Raw genomic sequence first — 27,242 nt, 5'->3', positions numbered from 1 at the left:
CTGTATGGAAATAATCTATGCAAGTTGCTCTCTAAAACAGAATACCACACCCCATCATGACAACAATAATATATGGGTTTTTAAATTTGTTTTGGGCAAAATATTATGGTTCAGTTTTCCAGATCCTGCACGTGCATGATACACAAGAGAAAAAAGTGAATATATTAAGCAAAACACAGATCTCACTTGCAGTCAGATCTGTGCAGTATACTGAATTGTGTAATACACAGGCCCGACCAAGATTAAAGCTATGTTACCACTACACATATTATACTTTTTCTAAATCTGGTAAGGCACAAGTGGCTCACATATATTTAAAATTGTGGGGTGGGAGAAAGGGAAACAGACGCAGAGATACAGAGTGTTTCAGGGAAATGTTTTTTCAGGAAAATAACTGCCAACACCTGGATTAGAAGTGTGCATCATACTTGATACATGCATTTGACTTTGTCCTGCCTCGAGGTGCTCCAAAGTATGCAGGATGTAAATACATGTTAACTATCATGCATTATTTATTGCTTTCTCTAAAACGAGGCATTTGCTGCTCTGAAATTCGATGGCTTCCTAGGGAGATGTAGGCAGCAGCTTGCCTTTTTGTTTATTAAGCAAAATATTTATGACCCTCCTGGGGGAAATATATTTAACATAGTATTGGCCATTAGCTATAAGGAAGCAGATGTGATAGGATCCAATTCTCAATCAAACTGCCTTCAAAGTAATTTTTGTAGATGGAAAGATACTTTCATTCATCAATTTCAAAAGAGAAAGGACAAAGAAAAGACAGTAGAGTATCATTGTGTACCACGAAATACAGAAATCTCATTATGTTTAGAGATTCAAAGCCAGCAAGAAAGGGTAATCTTAGATAATATATTCACTATGAACAGGACTGCCTAATGGAAGCCCAGCAGGAAAAACTGAGACCGTTGAATTATCACAGCTTCAGAGATGGATATTTGGGGTATAAAGGCAAAAATTGGTTGGGTTCAGGTGACTAGCACTAGGTCGTGTCTACATAACAAAGAAGTCAGTAGTTGTACATACTTTTAAAAAGGAGGGGGGGTTAATAAATTGCAATGCAAGCTAAACCATAACTACTCAGAAGTATATCCTATTGAATACAAAGGGGCTTACTCCCAGGTAAGTTGGGTTAAGATGGCAACCTTATTTGCTAATGACCAACATGTAATTTCTATTAATTAGCAAAGACATAGGACATAGAAGTATATAAGCTACTTTAACGTGGCCAAATAATTAAAAGTGTAAGTAATTCAACCCTGATGGTTTTATGCTATTTTTAATTTTCTATTGCTCTGTTCACTTTTACATTTAACAATTATGTATTGCTGTAGAGTTAATAATGTTGTTTGATTGTTCTTGTTTGTGATCGCTTTATTCTATGCTGCTATGGGATAATCTTTGATCCTGAAAAGTGGCACAAGAGTCATTTACAATAAATGAATATCTTTAAATGGATCCAATTAACAGCTGGTCAAATCCAGTGGCAGAATGGCGCAAGGCAGCTTCTGCTGCAAGAAAAGGCAGCCCTTGAAAAAAGTCTTTCTTGGGGATGATGCTGTGACTTGCTTACTGTGAAAAGTCTTTATTTATTTAGCAAAGAGAGGCTTGTTTCCTGGAAGGACTCAGCTCTTGAAATGGCCAGGCTTTGCACTTAAAATCAACCCCCATGAAAATCTAGCACACCACTTCAGGCAAGACAAAAATGGCAGATTTGCCATGTTTCATTAGAAGGCTTAATACTGAGGCGCACACTGTGACAGCTATGGGAATGACAGTCCTGAGATTTGACCACAGATGGTTTATTCAATAAATCCTCTGAAGATGTATTTAAAAGCATGCTTAGATATGAAAAGGCAAATGTGTGTGTGTGTGTGTGTGTGTGTGTGTGTGTGTGTATATATATATATATAAATATAAAAATGTCAAACTCACCATAGTTATCAGACGACGTGTCAGATTTTTCAATCCGAATTTGCTGTGTAATTTTCTCACAGATTTCAATTTCTTTATACAACTGAAAATGCAAAAAGAGAGAGTGAGAGTCTGTTGTGATGACATATATTGTCAGTTGTTATTTTTTCACACAGTGTTCTTTTAAAATTAAGAGTGAAGACAAAGATGTCTAAAGAAGAACTGCAGCAATGTGAAGAGAATCTTGCGTTTTTCATTTTGTATTGTTATGTTGTGTTCCGATGAAGGGCAGTATACAAATTTAATAAAAATAATAACTTGGCAGATCGTACTGCTAAATTAAATACTGGTTCACAATGTCATTGTTGACAAGGTGGTGGGAAAGGGATGGGTGTGCACTGAGGAGCAAGCTGAACTGCATGAACCAGAGTATATGCATATGTATACTCTGGTATACTCATAGCATTTCTAAAGAACGACAGCAAATTACTGCAGAAGTGTTGAGCTTCATTTTTAGCCGTTTAGATTTTCAGCCACAACCCTAGATTTCTCCTCAGAAGCAAGCTCCACTGAGCTCAATGGGACTTACTCCAAGGCAAGCACATACAGTCGTACCTTGGTTCTCAAACGGAATCTGTTCTGGAAGTCCGTTCAACTTCTGAAAATGTTCGAAAACCAAGGCGCAGCTTCCTGCACTCAATCGGAAGCAATGGAAGCTGCGTCAGACGTTCAGCTTCGAAAAAAAGTTTGAAAAACGGAACATTCACTTCCCAGTTTGCGACGTTCGGGAGCCAAAACGTTCAAGTCACAGGGCGTTTGAGAACCAAGGTACAACTGTATAAGATTGCTGCCTTGACCTCAGAAATAAAAGCACATAATTTCCCCTTTAGTCAGTCGTCCTACTATTCATCTCCACTGGGGGTCAGTATCTACCATCTTTTTCATTGCATCAGAAATCCACATTTATTTTCTCCATCTTGCTTGGCAAAGACCACCCCTCAACATCCACAGAAGCTTTCACAATGATGCCTCCTCTGAGAAAACTTAGACCCACCTCCCTTCTTTCCATTTACACCAATCACAAGCCATGCATTTTATCACCCTGCTTAAAAGTGAATTACTAAAGTTAGTGTCTCATATAGAAATTAGGAGTGTTGGACTAGGATTAGAAGGCCTTGGTTCAAATCCTCACCCAGCCTTAAGGCCTTGGGCCAGTCTCAAAACTACCCCACAGGGTTGTTGTGAAGAGGGGAGGACCATTTATACCTCTGTGTGCTCCTTGAAGGGTAGAATTCAAGTGTAATAATAACAACAATAGTATCAGAATCAATATCTTTTGTTCCGCCACACAATTATCTTGTGCTACTAGTTTAAAGTTACTGATATTTATGAGTATCAACAGCTTGCAATTAATTACCAAAAAAGACCAAGCACTACAACAAGAGTCTTTTTCTCACAAGAAACGTTGCACAGAATTATTACTGAAAGGTGAGCATTACCAATTCATAAATATCCTCTTCTGGCTTTGGTATGTAGGATTGCATTTGGTTTCCTGTCAGGAACTTAAGACGTAGATAGTGAGCTGAGTAATCCAGCTGATGTGCCTGAAAGGGGGGGAAAGGGAGGGGGGAGAGAAGGTTACTGCAAGATATAGATAAGAGCACAAGTAACCATTTTCTTTTCGTGAAAGATGTTCCTGTAAAATGAAGGGAAGGTCTTCTTGCTTAAAAGGATGTTTTATAAAGATACTGTCTAAACAACCCCGGAATAATTCTTTATTTGCCACTCAGAAAAGAAATGCTCGCTTATCCCCGTCTTGATATTGGAAAGATAACAGCATTCCTCTGAGTAGGAAGCCCTGCTGAAGTCCAGCTCTGCTCACCTACAGTGTGGATGAAAATACTGCTGGCGTAGATAAGAAGTTAATTGTATCATAGGAAAAGGGAACAGCTTGCTCCTAAAATCTGACATATACAGTAGGAGACCAGGGGTGCTGCTTTCTGAATCTCACCAAAGTTTGCCATCACGTTATCAAATACTTGCTAATTTTGAATGTTAAAGGGCTCCTAATATTCCAGGCATTACATAATATTATTCCAAAACAGATAACCATGAATGTGTTTACCAGATTCTCTCATTGTTATTTTTTTAAAAAAGAGTTAGTTATAGTTAGCTGGATGTTATGGCATTTGCACTTCCACCTTCTTATTCCCTATTCCCTACAAGTGGAATTTATATATGCCATTTTAGAATTACTTCAGAAATCTGAAGCAGTTGAGGAATCCTAAAGCAAAGTCAAACAAGTGCAGCTTCAGCATTGCAGGGGTTGGACTAGATGACCCTTGGGCCCCTTCCAACTCTATGATTCTTTGATTCTCCTCACAATTAACAGAAGATCCGTTAACAAACAAAAAACGGCCTTCAGAATGGGCCCACATCTGCCTGAAAGGTAATGAATGTCTGGCTGTCCCACTACTACCATACTATCCCTACCTCTGAACAAACAGCTGCCGCTTCTGGCCCATTGAAGCTAAGTATGCAGACACAACCACAACTCTTTTCCACAGCAGGTAAAAGGACAGCAGTGCAAGGAAAAGTTCAGTGTGGAACAGAAAGCCAACCCAGCTTCCCCTCCTGTATTGAAAGGCTGACAGAAGGATTGGAACGTTTCTTCCCAAGGCCGGTGGCAGAAGTAGCAAGGCTGCATCTCTTTCAAAATTAAAACCCCACTAGTTCTCCAATACTCTCGCCTTTGGGGAAATAACATAACAGCATCTGGGAGGGAAGGGAGGGCAAATGAGCGCTGCCATTCATCTACACACCTGAGGGCAATCATTACTTGCCTCAGGCCTGTAGCAAATTCTAATCGGAGCCACATCAGCTATTTCATATGACACCGAGTTAACATCAGTCCCAATGTGGCCTACTGCCTCCAAATCTGTTGTGAAGACAGCATCTCTCCTTGCCTATTAGCGCAGTTTTTGACCGAGTCAAAAAGCGCTAGGTTATTTTTCATCTACAGGCATCCCCTTCCTTCCTGCCCTCCCCCAATAAACCCAACTGAATTTGAACCGTTTTCAGCGTTGATGGAATTGGAAGGCAAGTCAGCTGCGTATCAGTGAACAAAAAGACTTGGGAAAGCCTGCCGCTTGAGAAACGTTCAGAAATGAAACTTGACAAGGCAGCGCAAGAACAGGCAAACAAAACCACGTGAATGGAACCAATGACCCACTAGCCTCCTTCCGACAGCCTCTTTCTGTCAGTCAGCAATCAGCAAAAACCTCATGTACATTCCACAGCTCATTCAGCTTTAGAGCTGTCAGGAGAAGCCGTGACTGAAAGGCATGTCAGCGAGATTTAGTCCGACATGTTAAGAGAACCTACAGGGACTAGTGTCCCAGGCAGCACCAGGCTAACCACACATACCGATGGTTATATGCTGATGCACAGCAATTTCTAAACTATTTACTTTCTTGTGGGGAAAGCCATAGCTCTCCCAGAATAAGGGAGACCTCCAAGAAAAGGTTGATTGCTATGCCTATCATCATCATCAACAACAGCATCATCATCTCTGGAACCCCACAATAAACTTCCTTAGTTTTGAAAACAGGAAGCTCATTATTAGAGATTCCCCAAATAGGAACATAGGAAATTGCTCTATGTCAAGTCAGACCACTGACCATATAGCTCTGTGTTGTCTCTTTAGTGACTGGCAGTGGCTTCTTTCGTGTTTCAAACTTGCTCAGCAAAAACTGGAGGTGCCCGGTATCAAACCCAGCAAAAATTGGGAACTGTTTTCAGTCTGGTGGCTGCATTCCCTTCTGGCAACCTTCCAGCGGCCAGAGACAAAAATGGCCAGAGCATGTGAATGTTAACTTTGTACAGTGTAGTGGTTTCTACACATGCCCCTCTCTATCATCCATCCAGGGCTGGAGAGGAGATACAGCTGGGGAGATCCCTGAGGGCCAGACTGAAAGGTCTGGAGGGGCAAGATTTGACCCTCTGGATCTGAGGTTCACCTCTTTTATATACAATGGAACCTCGACTTACATACACCTTGTCTCACGGATGTTCCAAGTTGCATCCACGGCAAACCCGGAAGTAAACACCGGGTTTGCCGTGATTTGTGCATGCGCGGAAGTGGCTTCTGGCGTCTGTGCAGAAGTGCACTACCGCCGAATGTGCAAGCACACAAGACACCTCTTCTAGTGTCCCGTTTCGACCAGCGGATGGACCTCCGGAACGGATTATGTCCGTAAGTAGAGGTTTCACTGTAAAGCATGGGTTCTGCCACTGAGCTACCTTTGTCCCACCCCCCCCAATGCTCAGTACACAGCACACTACCCAGACAATCAATACAGTTATAGTAGGACAATAATCCTGGGCATCTATTCAATCTAGCATTTGAAACCCTTGGGTTCCCACCGTCAAGGGAAGATTTACAACATGGGGAATCTCAACAACACAATCTAGAGCATGAAGGAGTTCACATGAAATGTTTACTATACCAGAACTCGACTGGTTCTCAGATGGCAGGTGGCAAACTGATGTGAAATGATGTGGATCAGAGAATTAAAGAAAAAGAATGAGCTGAATACAAGAGACAGAAGAGAGAGATTTATTATTAGATGTTACAGGAAAGAATGCAACCATAAGTATTTCCCTAAGCCGATAATTTGGTACGGAAAGAAGCAGATTCACAGCTTGAACTACAGATCAGTTTAGCCCAATGGACTTGAAATTAATACAATTCCAACTGTGGCCCAATAGGTTTGTGGCTCAAAGCCTAAAAAGAAGTAGAACATGGACTTAGGAATTTATCTTCACAAAATATAAAGTATAGGGAAAAGAGCAGTCAGTATCTGTTGGCTGAGAATCTGGCTTACTGCTTATGTAAAAGTTCTAAAAATAAAATGATTGCTAAGAACATTTTATAATTGTTGCCTATTGTGTCTTTTTTGAAAGTGTCATCTGCCTTTGGTTACAATAAGACATTTCTCACTGAGAGCGTCAGTACTCTCCAGAAATTCATTTGCCAGTGAATACAATATATAATTACCCATAATAAATGCTTATCTTCATACCTTCTGTGCAACACTGGGCTTTTCTTTAAAAGTCATAAAGTTATGTTTCTGAAGGCATCATTTGAATATGAAAGATTCAAAGTGTTAAACAAATTGCTTTAAGGGTTTCAGTTTAGTTGGTTAGTGGATGTTACAGGGAATGGACTTATATTTACCTTCCCGCCACAGCGGTACCTATTTATCTGTTTGCACTGGTATGCTTTCAAACTGCTAGGTTGGCAGCAGCTGGGACAGAGCAATGGAAGCTCACCCTGTCACAGGGATTCGAACTGCCGACCTTCTGATTAGCAAGCCGAAGAGGCTCTATGGTTTAGACCATAGTGCCACCCGCATCCCTTTGTCCCATACTTAAAAGAATCCAACACTACAACTCAGAAAACAGATTAGTTAAATTTGTTGCAACCCAGCTAACAGCTATCTTTATCTGAAAATTCCCTCTCCTTTTTTTTCCAAACTAACAATTCACAAATTGTGACAGTCAGCAGACAAACAATCCCACTAATATTTACTATGATACAACCTTTCATGGCTAATCTAAGTGTGAAAATAGCGAATGTGTCACAGTACTAGAGGAAATTTCAAATGCTACTTGTATGCAGATTCAAGACCCATTTCCATGTTTGTATAGATCAGGGGTAGGCAACCTAAGGCTGCGGATGCGGCCCACAGGCCTTCTCAATCCAGCCCACGGATGGTCTGGGAATCAGCATGTTTTTATATGAGAAGAATGTGTCCTTTTATTTAAAACGCATCTCTGGGTTATTTGTGGGGCCTGCCTGGTGTTTTTACATGAGTAGAAGTGTGCTTTTATTTAAAATGCATCTCTGAGCTAGTTGTGGGGCATAGGAATTTGTTCATTCCCCCTCCCCCCCAAAAAATATAGTCCGGCCCACCACATGGTCTGAGGGATGGTGGACTGGCCCACGGCTGAAAAAGGTTGCTGACCCCTGGTATAGATGGATAAGTCATTAATCCTAAAAAAATACACCTGAGAATCTAAAAGTATATGAATTCTTGTGCTGGTTACAATGCAATGAGGTGCATATATCACACTCACAGCACACCTGAGTTCTGTCAACATCTTTCTTAGTTCAACTGAATACCAAACTTTAATTCAAAAAGAGTGAACTTTGAAAAGTTTTATTGCTTAGCGTGGAAACTGATAGAGAAGATACAGATGAAAAATAAGTGAATCACATGAAAAAGTAATAGAACATACTTAACTGAATGACAGACAAAATGTTTTGCTGAATATACAAATATAATCAATGGTAGCACACTGGAAGGGCACTGGCGCAATGTTCATTATTCAAATATGAATAAAAATAAATTTAAATTTTAGACCAAAAAGCTCTGGGGAAAATTCATTTCAACAGAGCTCACCCACTTTTCCTGTGGATAACGGCATTAAGTTCAGGTACCACAGGTGACAGGAATACTCAGCAAGAGGGTGTATAAAACCTCAAAGTTATACATAAATACAAAATAAAAATGATTCAGCATGAAAGAACTCCAGTGCAGACAATAAGCTCCTGTTCGTGTACAGCTTCCACTATTACTTAAATGGAAGGGACAGCTCAGCAAGTGTGGAAAAGAGTGCGACTGAAACATTTACAGACCTCTGCACCGGAACATCACTATCTTGGATTTTGAACATCTTAATTTTAACCAAATTTACAATTGTGCGTGTGTGTGTATATATATACACACACACACATATAATTCTATTAAAACTTGTGCTGAAATGATAATAGCATAGGAGAATATAGGCACAAGCTACAAATAAATGCTGAGAAGCCAAAAAAATAAATAAATGTAAACCTTAAAATTTAAATCTTCCATAAGGAGTGAAAATTTCAGAATGGTTTTTAGGATGTGCAATGACAAACATTTCCATACACATATGGTTGTCACAGATTGCAGATCATTCAAATGTGGAAAATCCATCCAGTTCTGCATTCTTGTGCAACTTTTCATTTTTTGTCAAATTAAACCACAGGACGGCTCATTATAGTTGGAACACTCTGAAACTGGTAGTGGGAGTGGAGTAAAATAGCTATAATCACAATTTCAAATAATGATAGAAAATTCAAAAATTCTTATAATGTTTCTTTTTTTACCTTACAAATCATTTCCAGGACATCCCGTGTTGTGTCCCCCGGGTGGACTACCGTCAGGGCAGACTGGTTATTTGGCAGGCAGTACCAGGATGGTGTAAAATACTCATGAACCCAGATGTCAGAATCGGGATTATGTGGATGGACTGTGGTGAGCGCCACTTCTTTTTCTCTCTGAATAGAAATTCACACAGTTATTAACACGCTTCTGCTCAAATACAACTGATTCATTTGCCAGTTAAACACAAATATAGGGCCATAAAGTATGCCTTTGTTTTCTATCAAATTAAATAACAAAATTAAAGCACTATATTACGGGTAGGGAGATGGCTTCCCTGAAGGCAACCAATTAAAATTCAACCCCCAGAGGATTGTCAGCTGGCCTCCAAGTTGCCAGCTCCCTTTCTTCTTCTTTGACGTCTATCCACTCTGGTAAAGGACAATTATTTGATGCCTGCATCCTTATTGCACATGCAATAGCAGAGTCAAGGGGGAAGCGTGCTTGCAAAAAACGCCTGGAATACATTGGACTTGGGACCAGGGGGGGATGTATGCACACACAAAAACCACGAGGATAAATAAATCTAAGAAGAGACACCACTATTCTCACTATTCACAACAGAAGGAGTTGCAGGTGAGAAAGTCATTATGGATTTGGTTGAACTGCCCAGTGGCAACCTGCTGCATGCATTTAATTTTTTTATCATTATTATTATTATTTTGTAGGTTTAAGATGGACCCCTGAGGAATATAATTCCAAGCAAGTGACAGATGTATGGAATTCTCATTAGTTTAAAATGCAATCACACCCCCATTTGCTCGATTAAAAATATGCCCCCTGGCCCAGACTTAATGGTGCTTCATCTCAGTATTCTTTAGGGAGTTACAGGGTAGGGCTGTAATTGGCAGAGCAGAAGTCTCTCTACAGTGTAGACATTGATCAAACCCAGAGAACTGTGTGTTTATATGTCCTCATCAACCCAGATTAGCAGTGGTCTCTGTGAAGTCATTTTCCACATAAAAGTGACATGTTCAATCCCTGTCTTTACATATCACATTGCCTGTGCATTGTTATTGTTTGTGATATGGAAGCAATGTGAGGTTTCGCCATGTACAAAATAGTTTTGCGGCAGCGCTGAAATGCATAATGTTGCCAAAGTATTTTTGACCTCATGAAAATCTAACACCTCTTCAGAGGAAATGGACAGCCTTTGCTTGGCAGAATTAAGAGCAAAGCCACATTTGGGGGACTGGGGAATTGCTGAATGCAGGAAGGGGCCTTACCCTGAAGAAAGGGCTGCTCAGACCTTGAGAGGGCAAATATGGAGAACAGTTGTGGCAAGGCATCAAGGAATATCAGGAAGAGCTAGACTTGCCCCTAAACGGAACTGCTGCATTCCTGGTTCTCCAGGCAAATAAGCAATTACAATTATAATCTTAGTGACCATAGTGTGGGATCCATATGAGAGGAAAGTATTATCCCGGTATATTCAGCTAAAGCCATTTCCCCCCAATGGCTACTTCAGCTCTACAGAGCTTTGAACACAGTAAACACAGCCCTGTAATTCCTCCGCAGATTTTTCTTGAATTCCTCAAAAAAGAACTTTAATTGCAGAAACCAAATGAAACTCTCTGAAAATCCCTTCTGGAAGCTGGGAGGCTGAGTACTTGTTTTGTTTTTGTTTTTTAGAGTGGGAAACCTGTGATCCTCCAGATGTTGCTGGACTCCAACTCCCATCGGCCCCAGCCGGCATGGCCAATGATCAGGGATGAGAGTTATAGTCCAACAACATCTGGAGGGCCACCAGCTCCTCACCTTTGTTTTAAAAGACAATATAATAGAAGTCCAAATAAAAGTAAAGAAGGCACAGAAAAGTACAAAAAGGATGAAGAGCAGTCAAGGACAACTTTTAAAAACCTGAGTTGTCATATGAACAAAATAAACAAGCACAAATCCTGGAAAACTGAATAAAAACTGAGGAGAGGGGGTTGTTAAGGAGGGATTATCAGAAACCTGTGTGAAAAATTCCTGGCAGCATGTGCCTGACTACTGCTGGAAGCAGACTGCTGAACTAGACAAGTACTTTGCTCTGATCCACGAGGACAATTACTACATTCTTACATGTCCTGATAAGAAAAAAAAAATCCTGCCTCATATTTATAGGTTTAGGGGCAGAATTAAATTAAATCCTGATTAACAAGTAGCTATTAAAAATGATTGCTCTAATAGGTCTTCTGATACAAGGAATTCTTCCCCCCCAATATTCTTCATAGACAAAGGTTTAATCAATGGTAGCATAGGTAAACTACAGAATCAGAACACTACCCACCTCCAGTGGCCAATGACCATGGAACCTACTGGCCTCACTCGCAGAAATACCATTGAAGGTTTAAGAGTTCCCTTCTCTGCAGCACACTTTGGAGCTGAGCAGTGCCAAGCTCCCTCTACCTCATCGCTTGGCCATGTTTCAAACAGGCTGACATCTGGCAGAGCTGAGCTGCTGCAAGACTCACTCTTCCCTTCAATACTTTTACTTTGTCCTAAAGGAGTGGGCTTCATTCTAAAAACAGATTCACGAGCTAATTGGACTCCTTTGTGTAAATTAATAAAATGATGTTCTTCTTTTTTTTTTTTTACCTTGCTTTCTTGAACAGTGTCATCAAATATTCCTTCTAAAGATTTCTTTACAGAATCAGCTCCTTCACCAAACACCTGCAGAGGCACAGAACGTGCTATTTTAAATTACAATAGGATGATGCAAATGCTTTCTAAATTTGGAAAGATCTCATGTTACTGGGACAAATGAATAAGTGTTTCAAGGGAGGAAATTATCATCTCAAATTAAAACTGGATAAAATTCCTTCCTGGCTAGGAAAACAGCCAAATGCAAATGGCTGTCTGGTCTAATCCAACAAGGGTGGTTGCCCCATCTAAACCACGACCTACTGAGACCCATTCAGGGATGTGTGGGGAATCAGATCAAATGGAAAGTGGAGAAACGCAAGGCCAGAAAAGTGCACTTAAGAAGCAGCTCATAAGCTGTGGTGAAATTCTAGCAATACTTCCAACAATTTATGAAGCGGTAACTCCAACTAGTGCCGATCTCATCACCACCCCAAACACCCTGTGTGGGAAACCAAAGGAAGATGCTTACCAAGATCTGCCACACTTCATTCCTGTATTTGTGGAAATGCAAAGTTCAGAGATTGTAGAAAAATTATACCAGACCCCCCCAAAATAGGCTGGAGCTCAGGATCCAACCAAGAAGTTTGCAATTTTTTTCTCTCAAGAGGTAGGCTACCTGATTAATGCTTGGTCTCCCTTGCTTTTTCTTTGAAGTGGTGTCCAAACCCCAAAGGGAAGAGAAACGGCTTCTCCGTTTGCTTGCTGATCTCGACATCACCTGTGTTCTTCTCCTGACACCAGATTCGCCTGTGCGAGCGGCCACCTGCCGGGTGCATTAAAAGCCATTCAACCAAAGACACCACAATCAGAGCAAAGCTAGAGTGCCAGACCTCATAATTTTAATGAGGACCCATAGATAAGATATGCCAAGATTTTTAAAGAGGTTTGTATAAATTATGTTGAATCAAAAATTACCTTGTATGTGCTGAGGACTGGGGCAGACATAGGCTGGTAGTCAACTAAGTTTTACTCAGAGGAGACCCATTGAAATCAATATATCTAACTATGTTCATTAATTTAAATGGGTCTGCGCCGAGACAAACTTAATCAAATACCGCCCATCATAATTATTTTCAGAAATCTATCACTTTAAACCCATTTTTGGTTTGACTTTTAGAGCCAGATGCTAACACAGTGATTCATTAGGACAAACTGCTGAACATTAACTATGTTTTACAATCAGCATCCATACACTAGATACATTTCATAGGTGGCAATTCTGTTAACATCCCTACGAATTATATAATACCATATAAAAATCAATTGCTACTCTCAACAACAAATTGCCATTGTTTTCTCATCAAGGACTACTGCTAGCAGAAATTCCAATTTATATTTTATTCTGAAAGCAAATTAAGGTAACATCACTTGGGCAGAGGACAACATTTTATACACCTGGGATTTTTCTCCCAACTGGTGAGTCCAAGTGGAATCACCAACTCTTGAATCAGGTCGCTTATGTGGTCATTTTGTGACAGAGCGAGCAGCGAAAGGTATGACAAGGATGACTTATTATAGGAGCGCAGTTGGGAACTGAAATCAGTATGGCTATGTTGTATTACGGAGAGAGCCCAGGGCAAGAGCTATGTAACATGCGTAAGAGCAATTTAATACGAAAGCATCCTTTAGCTAGAAGAGTTTATGAGTTAACAGCACTTCTGTCAGTAACCCCTAGAGGGCAAACTGAGACAAAAAAACAACAACAAAGCACAACCTCTTTAAAGGGGGCGGGGGCAGAGAAAAGGAGTTACTTCACTCCTAGGTTACTTCCACTTTTGCCTCCCCCAGCACCTTATCCTTTTGGTCTTTCTCTCAGTCTCCATTCCTGCCTACTCTCTAGCTTTCTGGGGCTCTCAGCTGCCTTTCTGGCTTAGGTGGCTTAGAAAGACTATCTCTGGTACCCAACACTCTCCATCTGCTTCTCCCCTCTGAGAAGCAAAACAGAATGTATTCAAATTGCCTTTCAGACACATTTTGGCTGCCCCTTCCACTCTGTTCTGGCTGCAGCTGTGGTGAGGGTGGGCTCAGGGATAGGTCATTCTCTTACACAGCCTGAAATAGGTTTGGTGGTGAGGATGCCACAGCTCTAAAGTAGCTAGCTACAAACATGACTGGATAACTTCTCACTTTGTTATACATTATCCTCTTTCAGTATGATGAGCTGAGACCAGTCAGTTATCCTTTTCCAGATAAAGTATTATTAAAACTATTAACTTGTTATCCAAAAGATTTACACGATTAAATCACAACACTAGCATAAATAATGTAAAAGTTACCATAGATTATTATTTCCACTTTTCAACTAAAATAGTTACCAAACTGGTTTTCCAACAATTGCTTATGCAATAATTGACTCAGTGATAGTTGCTTCTATAATATATCTGTATACGCTCATGGGATATTAATGGATATGGTGGTTGAGCGACTCCCCTATGAAGAAAGGTTGCAGCATTTGGGACTTTTCAGTTGGGGGAAAAGGCAAGTAAGAGGTGACATGAAATTACGCATTGCATGGAGAAAGTGGATAGCTAAAAGCCCCGCCCCGCCCCCAATTCACAGACATCCAATGAAGCTGAACACTGTAATATTCAGTACAGAGATAAAATATGGAACTCTCTTCCACAGGAGGCAGGGATGGCTACCAACCTAGATGGCCTTAAAAGAGGGTTAGACAAGTTCATGGAGGAGGAGAGGGCTACTGAAGGCCATGACAGCTATGCTCTGCCTACGGAGTTGGAGAAGTAATGCTTCTGAATAGCCATTGCTGGAAACCACAGGAGGTGAAAGTGCTCCTATGCTCGAATCCTGCTTGCAGGTTTCCCACAGGCATCTGGTTGGCCACTGGGAGGAAAGGAATAGGTGGGCTATTGGCCTGATCCAGCAGGCTCTTCTCGTGTTCTCACCATTAACAATGAATGAGAATGATTGCCTTTACAATAAGGATGGCAATAAAAAGGATTCTAGCATCCAAAATATATGAAACATAATAATAATAATAATAATAATAATAATAATAATAATAATTTTATCTCTTTGAGATGTTAAGGCTGATTCAAATTTTTCACCCCAAAAATGCTAAAAAATATTTGGAGACAGACATATTTTTTGCTGACAGCAGAGACCAAGCACAAACTTATATCACCAAGATGTACAGAGGCTGCACAGCAACAGCACTCAGTTAACCTTCTTACAAAAGCACCAAGTGATTTCTATTTTAGCAACAATAACCTCTGGCATCAGTTTAAACTCACCAGTGCATGAAAGGAAGACACTGAAAAGATTCCAAGACGGCCCATTGCATCTTTAGTTGGGCGACTTGCAAATGCGAGCAACGTTTTTGGATTTGGCAGTTCCCCGCCCTGGAGGCTAGCTAAGTAGCAACGATACCGAAAGAGATCCATTTGGAACTGTTCCAGGTTTTGTTCCCAAACAAAGATCTAGAAGAAGAAGATCACAGAGGTAAGTAAACATTAAAGTCCATATGATACCATACAATAACACACAAGTGTATATATACCAGATTTTCTAAAATTTTCTTTCACTGTCCAAATTTATTATATGTATAAGGGGGATTTAGATCTAAGTTGGAGCAAAGTAAATATCTTTATTTTCAAAGGGGGAGATATCCAAATACAACTATTACTTTGATACGATGCTAATAGCATTAAAATTCTGGTTTTAATTTCCTCTTTATTGCAGCTGGATTCTCCTCTCACGGAGAGAGTGTTTTTATGAAACACAATAGAGGTATGAAGACACCAGAACTACAGCAAAAAAATTAAAAAAATAAAAATCCCTAGGCTGTCAGCAGCAGCAGCAGCTTAAAAAGCAATGAAGTTTGTCATTGTACTAAAGAAAATGAATAAAGCACACTGGGGAATACATTAACATCTGTCAGATGCAGAGCAGAATGCCACCATCAGCCTGTGCCGTGCAGATTGCTAGTAGGGAACACTTTGAAAAGGATAGAAATCTCCATAATACTGCATAGTTTTCTTTGGTTAACATTCTAGTTACATTTAGAGGCCTGGTTAAAGAGCTGCTGCAGCTCAGCAAAGGGGGCTCCATATGTTCCTTTCCATGATTAACACTGCAATCATAAGTACACTTACTCAGAAGTAAGCCTTGGTGAACTCAATGGGGCCTGCTCCCTAGTAAGTATCACACCATGAGAAGCCCACAAGCAGGACATGGATGCAATAGCATTTTTCCACTTGTGTTCCTTAGCAACTAAGTTTCAGAGACATAGGGCCTCTGAAGCAGGAGGAGATACATGGCCATTGTGATTAGTAGTCATTGATATCCTCCAAGAATTTGTTTAATCTGCTTTTAGACAAGGATATAGCTCAGCGGCAGAACATCTGCAGTGCATGCAGAAGGTACCAGTTTCAATTGCTGGCATCCCCAGGTAGGGTGGGGAGATCTCCCTGTCTGAAACCTGGAGAGCTGCTGCCAGTCTACGTAGACATCACTTGGGAAGACAGGTGAGCTAATGCCAGTGTACTGGAAGAAGCAAAGGTCACCAGTGTCAAAAGCAATGATTCTTCAACATGAACTTCGTTGTATCATCATGTGTTGCTTTTCTGCCCCACAGTCTATGTGGTATCCTTGCCTGATTTAGGGCAGGTTTACACTGGAGCTCACTTCACTGTACAATGGCTGCATTTGCCCTAATCTCAGTAAAATAAAGGAATTATGTGCAATTAAAAAAAACCCCACATCAACTCTGTTGGACTGGTCATGTTGTGCGGATGCCTGATTATCGTCTTCCAAAGCAACTACTCTATTCGGAACTTAAAAATGGAAAGCGTAATGCTGGTGGTCAACACAAGAGGTTTAAAGACTCTCTCTCAAGGCAAATCTAAAAAAATGCAGTATAAACACAGACAACTGGGAAACACTGGCCTGCAAGTGCTCCAGTTGGAGAACAGCCTATACCAAAGGTGCCATGGGCTTTGAAGACGCTTGAACTCAGGACGAAAGGGAGAAACATGCTAAGAGGAAGGCACGCTTGGCAAACCCTCACCGTGATCAACTCCTGCCTGAAAACCTATGTCCCCACTGTGGAAGGACATGTGGATCCAGAATTGGCCTCCACAGTCACTTATGGACTCACTGTTAAGACCATGTTCATGAAAGTCAATCTTACTCAGCTACGAGCAATTGCCAAAGAAGAAGAAGAAGAAGAAGAAGAAGAAGAAGAAGAGGACGACCAACCATGGGTTTGACTCAGTAAATGCAGGTTCCTATGTTCCCTTGCTTACGGCTACAAATGGCCACTGCAATAGTAAGGCAGATATTTGCCACCAGAGTAAATTTTCTTTTGGTCAAGTCAGCTGAACGTTGCCAAATTCAAACTGGAAGTATAAGGTATGGAAGATGACCAGAGGCAATTCTCCATGGGGGAAGAAATATATGAAGTTTCTGAAGCACCATTAGCAACACCCATGCAAGCAACACAGTTGAAAAAGAAAGCAGAAGGTCCAATGGATCCTCAGTTTTACACCAGCTACTTAAGATCATCACAGTCGCTCTGTACTACCATGTTGTTTATTCTGGTGCTATGTTGTTTTTAAGATTTATAAAATTCAAAATATTTAATAAAAACAATTTTATTTAAAGTAGGACAATAACTGTAGCAGACACTTGTGGACACCTGAATTTTATTTTATAGCCATATATTTAATGCATGCAAGTGAGGTTACCTGATCAAGAATTGTCTTCTTCTTCTTGGAGTCTCTGACAGAAGACAAACTGAGGAAATGCATTTCCCCCATTTTCTTCATCTTCTCGTCCATATCAATCTTTTGCTCCAGTTTTTTAATCTCTGTTTTCAACAGCTTGACAGTGTCTTCTTTGTGGTGCTGTCGGGCCACTGCAGTCGCGCAAGCAGAATGAACTGCTGTAATCCAGTTTTCCAGTTCCGTTTGACTAGAAGTCTAAAAAACAGAGAAGCAGAATCATGTTGGTCAAAACATGCTGGGTTTGAAATGATTCCACTTCTATTCATCTCACTTATGAGACATGTGATGAAGAGGCATTCTACTCTTAATTTGCCCTTTTGAAATCGGCATTAGAATCAAAATCTTCACCAGTGCTTTATAGCTGCAGAAGGTTCCTTAGCAATGGCTCAGGAATTACCTTTTTATCCCATCGCAAATGCTACAATAATATTCGGCTCATCCTTGAGCACAATGATTTAGACCTTGAGGTAACCAGAAAGCATGCCTGTATATTTTATAGCGTAATAATTACACAGCTAGTCCGCTACAATTCATAAAATAATTAATGAACACGGTGCCCACTGATATTGTAAGTGTAATGAAAACTATAATGCTTTGTTGCTGAGAAAGCTTATAATCATTAATTATTATAGCCTCACAATACCTTTGTGAGACTACCAATGCTTTACAGCTGAAGAGGGAAACCAGTAATGAACAGAGCAGCCCACATCAAAGAGGAAGCAACTAGATTTTGAGCCACAAGGCAAAATACTCTTGCTCACCAAGCAGTGCTACCAAGCTGGATAGTAACAACAGCTCTTTTAGATGTGGAAATCAGACAGAACAATCCTGATTCAAAATGTACAGAAACCTGGGAGTGAAGTTAATATTATAATGGATTTCCACCTCAAAGAATTCAGTCTTTGGTTACGGCAATGTTTTGACTGTGTGGTCACACAAAGGGGACATTATTATTATTATGTTAAGTTGCATTGGGGAGCGGGGAGGTGTAGGAGGCCAGACTTACACAGCAAGTCTGGAAAGAAGGCGGCCACTCTCCTTCCAAAGAAAAGGTGAAAGCCTACAAAGAAACTGCACACACCTGAAATACGAGCATGCAATTTTAAGATGCTGTAAGCATCTGGCAACACCAAGGGACTTTCAAATTTAATGGCTCTGTGTAGGCCTCATCACAGCTGCCTGGCTGAGGAGGAAATTAGTAGCAGGCGTGTGGCATGTTTGGATGCAAAAATGCAAGAACAGGATTACAATGAAAAATATCCTTTGGCAGGACTGGAAGACCATTATTAATGTTGTTGCTGTTGTCGTCATCGTTTTGAATTCAGTTACATCAGCAGTTTCTACTGAATGTAGAGAGTGGTAAATGAGATAAAAAACCATCAAGAACTTGTACACAGAAAATTCTAAGCAGCAATTCCCGGTAAAGAAACTTATTTATTCTGTTTGCATGTTACTCTAAATGTACATGAATTATATGGGCTAGGATATATTATTGCTAGCTCAAATGATATACATGCTTTAGCAGTTCTCTGCACAACACATCCAGCTTGTAGGCTACAGTAACTTGCCAATTATTTCCATAATTATGTCCAATTGTTCTTCCTCCCCTCTCATCCATCTCGTGTTTCAGCCTCAAAATCCTTTAGATTCAGAAGGGCTCCAACACACTGCAAACAAATAGCTTTACAATTCAAAAGAAAAGAACCCACTAATTCATTCTTTTTCCAAAAAAAAGAAGTTCATTTTGTGCTCTTTCCCATGCGAGGTTACTGGAAAACCTAAGCTGATGTCTCAGCATGGAACTTGCAATAAATAAGGCTCTATGTTGCCATAAAAGCCATGCACTCCATGCGACCTTTCTGCCCCTTCCACATTTGTTTTCTGAGAATTGAGGTTTCCCAAACAAAATGCATCTGTACAATTTTGCAGCAGTCTAAGTATGTAGATACAATTGGGGAGGGTCTTCATGGTCTATTACACTAATGCTGTTTCCATATGTTCTTGTACTTCCCCCCAACCCAACCTAGTGAGCCACTCCAGTTTGGAAAATGCACTTCATGCATGAAGGAAGACCCCCCCCCTTTAATGTAAATTATGGTACTCTCATTCACTGCATATAGGAAAATAAACATAAGGCAGACAGATTAATTTTAAAAAGATAGACAGAAGGCAAAAGCATAACTCTGAGGCTTTGTAGCCCCTGTGCCTTTAGAGATTAGGACTTGTTTGCCAATATCCAGTATCTAAGTGTCAATAAAGAACAATGGTGGAGAAAGTATAGATGTACCAGCGGTCTGGCTCTGTATAAGGCTGCTTCCTATTTTCCTAGTTTGCGCTGAGAAGCACAAACATAATCTGCAACATAAAGAATTATTGGTCTGTGAAGTATATTTCCCCCAGATCTACTCAACCCTAAATATATTAACTGCACGTTTTACACATTTCCCTTTAGATCCTAGATATTATTTCCTTGTGGCAGAAGACGGTGCCCCAAATATGTCACAACATAGTGACTGCTCTACATAACAGAGTCTGGGCCCCCTAAGAAACTGGAAGCAGATCTTTATCAACTCTAAGCTGAAGAAAGTCACAAAGCCATTTGGTTGCATCTTGACACTGAAGTGTATTGGAACCTGCCACAAAAGCAAAGACTACCCGCTGATAAAATAATTAGGCTGCTAAATAATCAGGTGTGAAGGTACCAGCCTTCAGCTGCTGGGACACCATTTGGGTCTTTGCCTGAAGGAAGTGCAAAGAAAGAAAAGAATTATGTAATGAACCAAGGACAGAACAAACCTGAAACAGAAAAGCATCACCAAGGGAATTGCTGAGGCAGAAAACATAGTCTTTCTTTGGGTGCTCAGGCACTGCTTGCACTATGCTGTTTTCCACCCAGACAGCATGTTTCGGGATGCTGTTGTGGTCTATTCCAGATCTGCCATCACTTTCGTAGAAGAATAATGTGCATCCTTAAGAAAAACAGCAAAGTATTAGGAAACTGCACACCTGAACAAGATAACACTGCAACCCTGTATCAAGCTTAGCATTGAGTTTCATGTTTACAAGCTATACAATGTCAATATTTCCAAAAATCTTAACACATATGGAACCTGCAACAGTGTGGAGTGCTGCTATTCCTTCATAATACCCCATTCCATTTCACCTCGGTTCCTATCCCCATCTCCAAGAGTTAATCAGTATGCTGTGGCTGCTGTGCTCTCTCTAAAGGTCCCCCCTTGCTTTTTTTGTATTTATGCAAACCTTGAGACTCTTGTTACAACCCATCTTGTGTGTTGGCCCAATTAGCAAACAGCACTCTCAGCCTGAACAACAGAAACAGGGAAAATGACGATGATTCCAGAAAAAGAATGCTTTAGCATGGTACAACATTGCATAGGCAATTTATAATCTGTGACCCTTTGTGACAGTTTTTCACACATATCATGGGTTTCTCTATGTGTCTCTTTCTCAAGAGAGCTCAGACAGCTGAAATTCCTTAATCACAGTACTCATTTGTACAGCATGCTCCAGAAAGTAATATGTTTCATATACATTTATATATGTTTTATAAATGCTGAATATATTTGTGTCAACTAATTGCTAAAAAGTTGTGATCCTTCAAACCTGATATTGTTCTTCAGGTATGCATTTTTTCCTTAGTACTGGTTTGAAATGTAAAATAAATGAATTTTAAAAATCTCTCTGGCCAGGACTCTACGGATCTCTAACAAAAGTAATGTTACAACTAGCCTAGACAATAATAAAGCTACAACATATATTATCCTCAAACACACCCCTGCCAGTACTTCCTGCAGTCTAGACTGGTTCATGTGCAACCCTTCAACCTTCAAAGTACTTTTGTGTGGCTCAAAAGCAATTCTGAGACCCAAGGAACCAAAGGTTTTATTTTCAACATGACATTTCTAGTCTTGATCTACAAGCAGCTCCACAACACAGAAGCAAACACGCTAGTGCTGTAATGTATGAAGCCGTCGTAAGGAGATGGAGATATGGAAAGGAACTTTCCTTTTGTCCTAGCATGGTTTCAAAATTTCATATGGTCGCATTTATATTGCCCCTACAATGCCTTTGGCAATATGAGTATAGCCTCAATCAATCTATATAATGGTTGATGCAGGTTAATTCTTCTGTGGGTCCATGGTGGACTGGCATTATAAACTCAGCTCCTCCCAGGGGGCTATGGGGGTTAAAGGCAGGTCAAATTGCAAATAAATTTGTGAAAGTAACAGGCCAATATTAAGTGAAAGTAAAACCAGTTGTTAAGGAGAAACAGACCTGAAACTGATTGGCTTTAATGATTTAAAAGGCTAAAATAAAACTGATGCTAGTTTCAATGTTTTATGGAGGTGAATAAACAGTCAGCATGTAAATAATTTTTAAGGAGTCCTTAAAGGCTAACAAATTTACTTTGGATTTTCTGGACTACAACCCACTATTTCACATGCAGGAAATGATACATTGAGTTGCACTTTTACATATGAACCCAAATTCATGTCAGCCTTTACCCATAGGCACAATTTAACATATTGGTTTTTATGCATCAACCTGAAAAGGGGGGAGTTAGCATGCAAATACATTGATGCTTAAAAACTATGGTCTGGTCTGAAAAACATTTCTTGCATCAATTGTACATGTTTTACACAATTAGATGTGCAAAAGTAAACATATTCTATTTGGGTGGAGGGGATGCTACTAACTGATGAAGTCCAAGCTTTGAGAAATGAAAAGATAAATCTGAGCTCATTTTATTAAAAGGCAGCAGAAAACAACCCATAAGGTTTCCATTCTATTAGAACATTTTAGCTGGTGATCAATGTGTTGTTATCAACACAGAAACTAATACTGTAGTTACTTAGAGTTAAGGTAGAATTGTAAAACTTGGAAGGATAGAATTGAGGTTGCAATCCTGCACCTACTAATCTGTACCAGTGAGAATGATGATGATGATGATGATTTATACCCTGCCCATCTGGTTGGGTTTCCCCAGCCTCTCTGGGCAGTTTACAGCATGTTTAAAAACATAATAAAAACATCAAGCATTAAAAACCTCCTGAAACGCTGCACTCAATGGAATTTGTTTTGAATAGATATGTACAGGATTGCACTGAAAGCATTCATGCTTTATCATGTAAATATAATAAACATCACTCTGGTTTCCTAACACAAAATTCTCATTTTGTTTGGTTTTAAAATTCTACATAGATTTTCTGCTGTCAAGTAATCTGCGGTTACCATGTTAACCCAAGACTGACAGATACAATATTTTCAGCAAAAAGTACTTTTCAGCAAGACACAGCAGATGTTAACTTCAAAGCCTAAATACAAACATTATTAGAATGTTATTAAGCCTTGGTAATCCAAGAAACAAACAATCAGTGTAAGTCACACTTTAAAGTAACACCTCTTTTATGTTCCTCCTTCCCCCTTTCTTTCCTTCCAGATGGCTCTTTGTTTATTTGCACCACACCATCACACTCTCCCATCATGCTGCCTGGACTGGGATGATTATGGCCTCTTCCTTTGCTCAGTCAGCCATGGTAAGTCTCTGATCTATTTCCCTGACCTCAGTTGCAATGTTACATGCATTCAGCTCCTACAAACTGCTGCTCCAGGCAATGCTCATTACCAAAAGGAATAATCGTGAAATCACAAGGCCCACCTTTTATTCCTTGGACTCAGCAAGTAACCTTCCCGTCTTTTGTGACCCTTCTGAACAATATAAAACAGAACTTGGTTGCAATGTGACTCCCCCCTTTTGATCTGCTTTGCTCAGAGTTCGTTTTTTGTTTTACTTTGGTCTCAATTCTTAAATAGCTAGAATTAGAAAATGTATTTTAATTTGGAAGGAATCGTCCCAAACAGATCAAGGAAACCTATTTAGGTAACAGCTTGTCCTCAGTTTTCTCAGCCTGTTTAAGGGAGTAGATAAGACTTTTCAGAACTGTGGTTCTCACACTCCTATTTCCAAGCCCTAACATTTTCAAATACATGCTCCATCTTAAGTGGAGAAGCAGAGGCAAAACCGCAAAAAGAATACCTACATTTCATATGAGCAGATTCAGAACCATCTCACCTAGGCTACACTTGCCAGACACACTGGCCGTATATGAAGAGCCAAATGGCCACAGATGAAGAGCCAAAGCATTGACTTTAAAGGACTGCCGTCCACAGATTGGTTTCTAACATTCACTTTCATCCGCAGATCAAAGTGGATGAAGAATTCTGGTGGGTTTGAAATTATGCTTATAGCAAAAGCAGGGAAAATAAATAGCCAGTGGAAATAAAGACATGCTTAGAGAAGCTTCATGTTATATCTTGCCAGTTCCCATTATCTTTTACTGTCTGTCCACCTGTACTGTCCCCTGTACAAATAGCTCTTCACAAGAAGGAGCATTGGCATGTGTGACAGGCATATTTTGGGTCTTGGTTTTTTGCATGTCATATCTGTATCTTCTCTTTACTCCAGGGAACTCCAGGGAACATTTTAGCCCCAGAACTACTCTTTTGTACATGTTTCCATAAGAGGCAGACTAAGACCACTTCCTGAGCTTCCTGCCTAAAACTGGGATGCGAAACTGGACTTGTTTTAAAAAATTGTGTTACATAAAAAAGTAACGCCTAGTTGTGCAACAAGCCTTTTGCAGAGTTATTTTAATAGATTTCATCTTATACTGCACTTTCAGAATATCATGACCCACCCAATAAGTAAGCTGCTTAAGTAACACAAGATCTTCACTGCCACCAAACAGTTGCTGTACTCTCTGATCTCTTAAGTAAATAAGGGTGCATTCACAGTACCTTTTAAAGAAACCCAGTACTGCTTCCATTTCCTCCGTGCGGCTAACTCCACCTTCTTGTTCTTTTTGTGTACGAGAAAGTTCTTCACTGCAAGCGCTCCTGCTTTCCGTACCGTCCCCTGGCCTGCTGTAAGAAGTATGTCCGACTGTCCTGGGGAACTCAAAGTCCCACTGCTCTGCTCATCACTCAGGGCAGATCCAGCTTCATCCAGGTTATCATTGGTGCTACTCATCTCCAACTCCCTCCGGAAGTTCTCATAGACTCCCTGACGAGCCCCATCTCCAGTGGAAGAGCTGCCGCTGTCGCTGCCAGCAAAGGCCCGGCTGGTCGTTGGAGAGTAGCTGGAGTTTGTGGCATTGGAACGTCTGGAAATGAGGTCCGTGTCAGTCGTTGCCCCCTCAATTCCACTGTCCGCAAATTCACTCCCTTCGCCTGCATTCACATCCTGTATTAACACAGTAAAGAAAAGCAAACATTGGGGAGAAATGATGTCTCAATATAGTTATTGCATACTTTTTGGATAATTCTAGTACCATTCTTTTGCCTAAATATAAAAGAAGCTCCATTTCAAAATCAATGAAGTTATTCACTGCCCCATGTAAAAAATGCCTATTTAAATTTATCTGACTGACCCTTTGATTACTCTTTTAAAACTTACCGTATTTTTTGCACCATAACACTCACTTTTTTCCTCCTAGAAAGTAAGGGGAAATGTCTGTGCGTGTTATGGAGGGAATGCCTACGGGTGGCGGGGGGGATCTGCTGCAGTCGTGAGCAGAGGATTCATGGTTCCCCTTCCTTCCCTCCTCTGTGGCTCGCTTTGAAACAGCAAAGCGGGAGAAGAGCCGCTGAGTGGGGAGGAGAGAGGGACAGAGAGCCTGCTTCTTTAAAGGAACAAAGCGGGAGAGGAGAGGAGCCGCTTACACGAGTGTAAGCGGCTCCTGTCCGGTTGGTTCCTTTAAAGCAAGCAGGCTCTCTGTCCCTCTCTCCTCCCCACTCAGCTCACTACATAGCAGCAAAGTTTTTCAGCTCGCTAAGCTGGGGGTGAGCGGGGAGGAGGGAGAAAAGCAGAGCCTGCTTGCTTTAAAGGAGCAAAGCGGGAGAGGAGAGGAGCCTTCTCTCCTTATACGCCTCTTCTTCATTATTAGCAGCATCCTTCTCCACCCATCCTACGCGTGCTTCTTCTCCCCTTAAACCCCTCTTCTGCATTATTAGCAGCATCCTTCTCCACACACCCTATGCATGCTCCTTGTCCCTTGAGTGCTTTTCCTTCCCTCCCCACTTAAAACGTGGTTACAAAGCACGGATCCACATGGATCCTCAGGATTTTTGCATTGGGCTACTCCAAACTCACTGTCAGATCACATGTCTGTGGCCACAGCATGAACCACAAAAATCATACATCCACCGTTTCGTTTAGAATATTTTTTTCCTTGTTTTCTTCCTCTAAAAACTACGTGCGTGTTATGGTCGGGTGCGTGTTATAGAACGAAAAATACGGTAATTGTTAGTTATTTGTTTAACATAATTTATATACAGCTTAACTGCAAAAATCTCAAAGCAGTTACATGGAGCAGAAAATGTACATTTAATCCTTGGTAAAAGTTTATAAAGAACCAAGTTGGCCTTAAAAAAATTCAAAATATTAATTAAATCAGCAGTTTAAAAACATACAGTCATACCTCGTTACGTTTGCTTCATGATACGTTTTTTCAGGTTGCGTCCCGCGGCGACCCGGAAGTACCAGAAAGGGCTACTTCCGGGTTTCACTGCATGCGCAGACACGCAAAATGACATCATGTGCACGCGCAGAAGTGGCAAATTGAGACCCGTGCATGCGCAGGTTGCATTCCTTTCAGGTTGCGAACAGGGCTCCAGAACGGATCCTGTTCGCAACCAGAGGTACCACTGTACGTTAAAAAATAAAATTACATACTTGTAAGTTTTATATATAAAGTGATTAGATTTATTTGAAACAATGCAGCATTTCTAACCCTTAATTATGGTCAGTGTAAGAGACTGAAACATGTGCTTAAGTTTTTAAATCTATTTTAATATTTTTTAGTTGAAAAGATAATATATACTCACTGAGAATGAAAATGCAAAAAGCCAACTTTTTTTAAGCTGGCCTTTGCTGATAATAGGTTTTGCTGTTGCTTAAAATGGCATGATCCCCTGACCCTCAGGCATATCTTTGGCAGGTACAGGGGGTGCAATAAAAAGGAGGGGGTAGGAAGACTCTATTGCATGGGCTGAGTTCTGTTAATGTTTCTTTGGATCTAAGCCCAATACTGGATGATATCCACCAGTTTCTGATTGCTATGTTAAATCGGAACAACCTAATTTGTGTGCCTATGGTATATCAGAACTGAGGCATAAAGTACCTAAACATTGCTTAGAAATAGTCACCATTCGACTGCATGGGACTTTTTTCTATCATATGCAAAAGTCTAGAATAACAAACAGATAAAATAAAGCATTTTGGTTGCCATTTCAAAATATTTTCTGCATCTTATCAATGTTCAACAGCTGCAGAATACGATGTTCTTTTTTAAATGAACAAAAGATTCCCCACCCCCACTCCAAAAAAGTGAGAAGAGAAAAACAACCTCCAATGGAGCGATGATTACCCCTGAAAATTCAGAGGGGAAGTGCTAAATATAGATGTATTGAAATACGACAATTCATTCTTGATATCTCTTCAGATTATCACTTTACTATTATTCCCCAAAGTAGATGCATGTTAAAAGCTGTCAAATTTCCATCTCTTTCTGGCTAGAGGGTAGTTTCAGAACGTCAAATTACATATTCTTAAAATATATGCAAAGTAGTTCATAGAGCACTTCCATGGGATAGGAAG

At 40.4% G+C, this 27,242-nt stretch overlaps 1 protein-coding gene across 14 annotated transcripts in view; it reads right to left on the bottom strand.

Moving 5' to 3' along the window:
- TIAM1 (TIAM Rac1 associated GEF 1) overlaps positions 1 to 27,242 on the bottom strand; it is a 188,100-nt gene that overhangs the window by 36,118 nt on the left and 124,740 nt on the right. For all 14 annotated transcript variants that reach the window (XM_083611258.1, XM_083611255.1, XM_083611250.1 and 11 more), the window contains 9 exons: positions 24,383 to 24,827; positions 20,360 to 20,532; positions 17,525 to 17,758; positions 15,071 to 15,256; positions 12,436 to 12,582; positions 11,772 to 11,846; positions 9,137 to 9,307; positions 3,432 to 3,536; positions 1,954 to 2,035 (listed from right to left, as the gene is read on the bottom strand). In XM_083611258.1, coding sequence (XP_083467384.1) covers positions 1,954 to 2,035; positions 3,432 to 3,536; positions 9,137 to 9,307; positions 11,772 to 11,846; positions 12,436 to 12,582; positions 15,071 to 15,256; positions 17,525 to 17,758; positions 20,360 to 20,532; positions 24,383 to 24,827 — 1,618 coding nt within the window. The remainder of the gene's footprint in view (positions 1 to 1,953; positions 2,036 to 3,431; positions 3,537 to 9,136; positions 9,308 to 11,771; positions 11,847 to 12,435; positions 12,583 to 15,070; positions 15,257 to 17,524; positions 17,759 to 20,359; positions 20,533 to 24,382; positions 24,828 to 27,242) is intronic.

This window comes from Podarcis filfolensis (genome assembly GCF_964270895.1).
Source record: "Podarcis filfolensis genome assembly, chromosome: 4".
In the NCBI taxonomy this organism is placed as follows: domain Eukaryota; kingdom Metazoa; phylum Chordata; class Lepidosauria; order Squamata; family Lacertidae; genus Podarcis; species Podarcis filfolensis.
The sequence above is the reverse complement of the archived record's forward strand: the minus strand, read 5'-3'. Positions and strand labels throughout refer to the sequence as shown.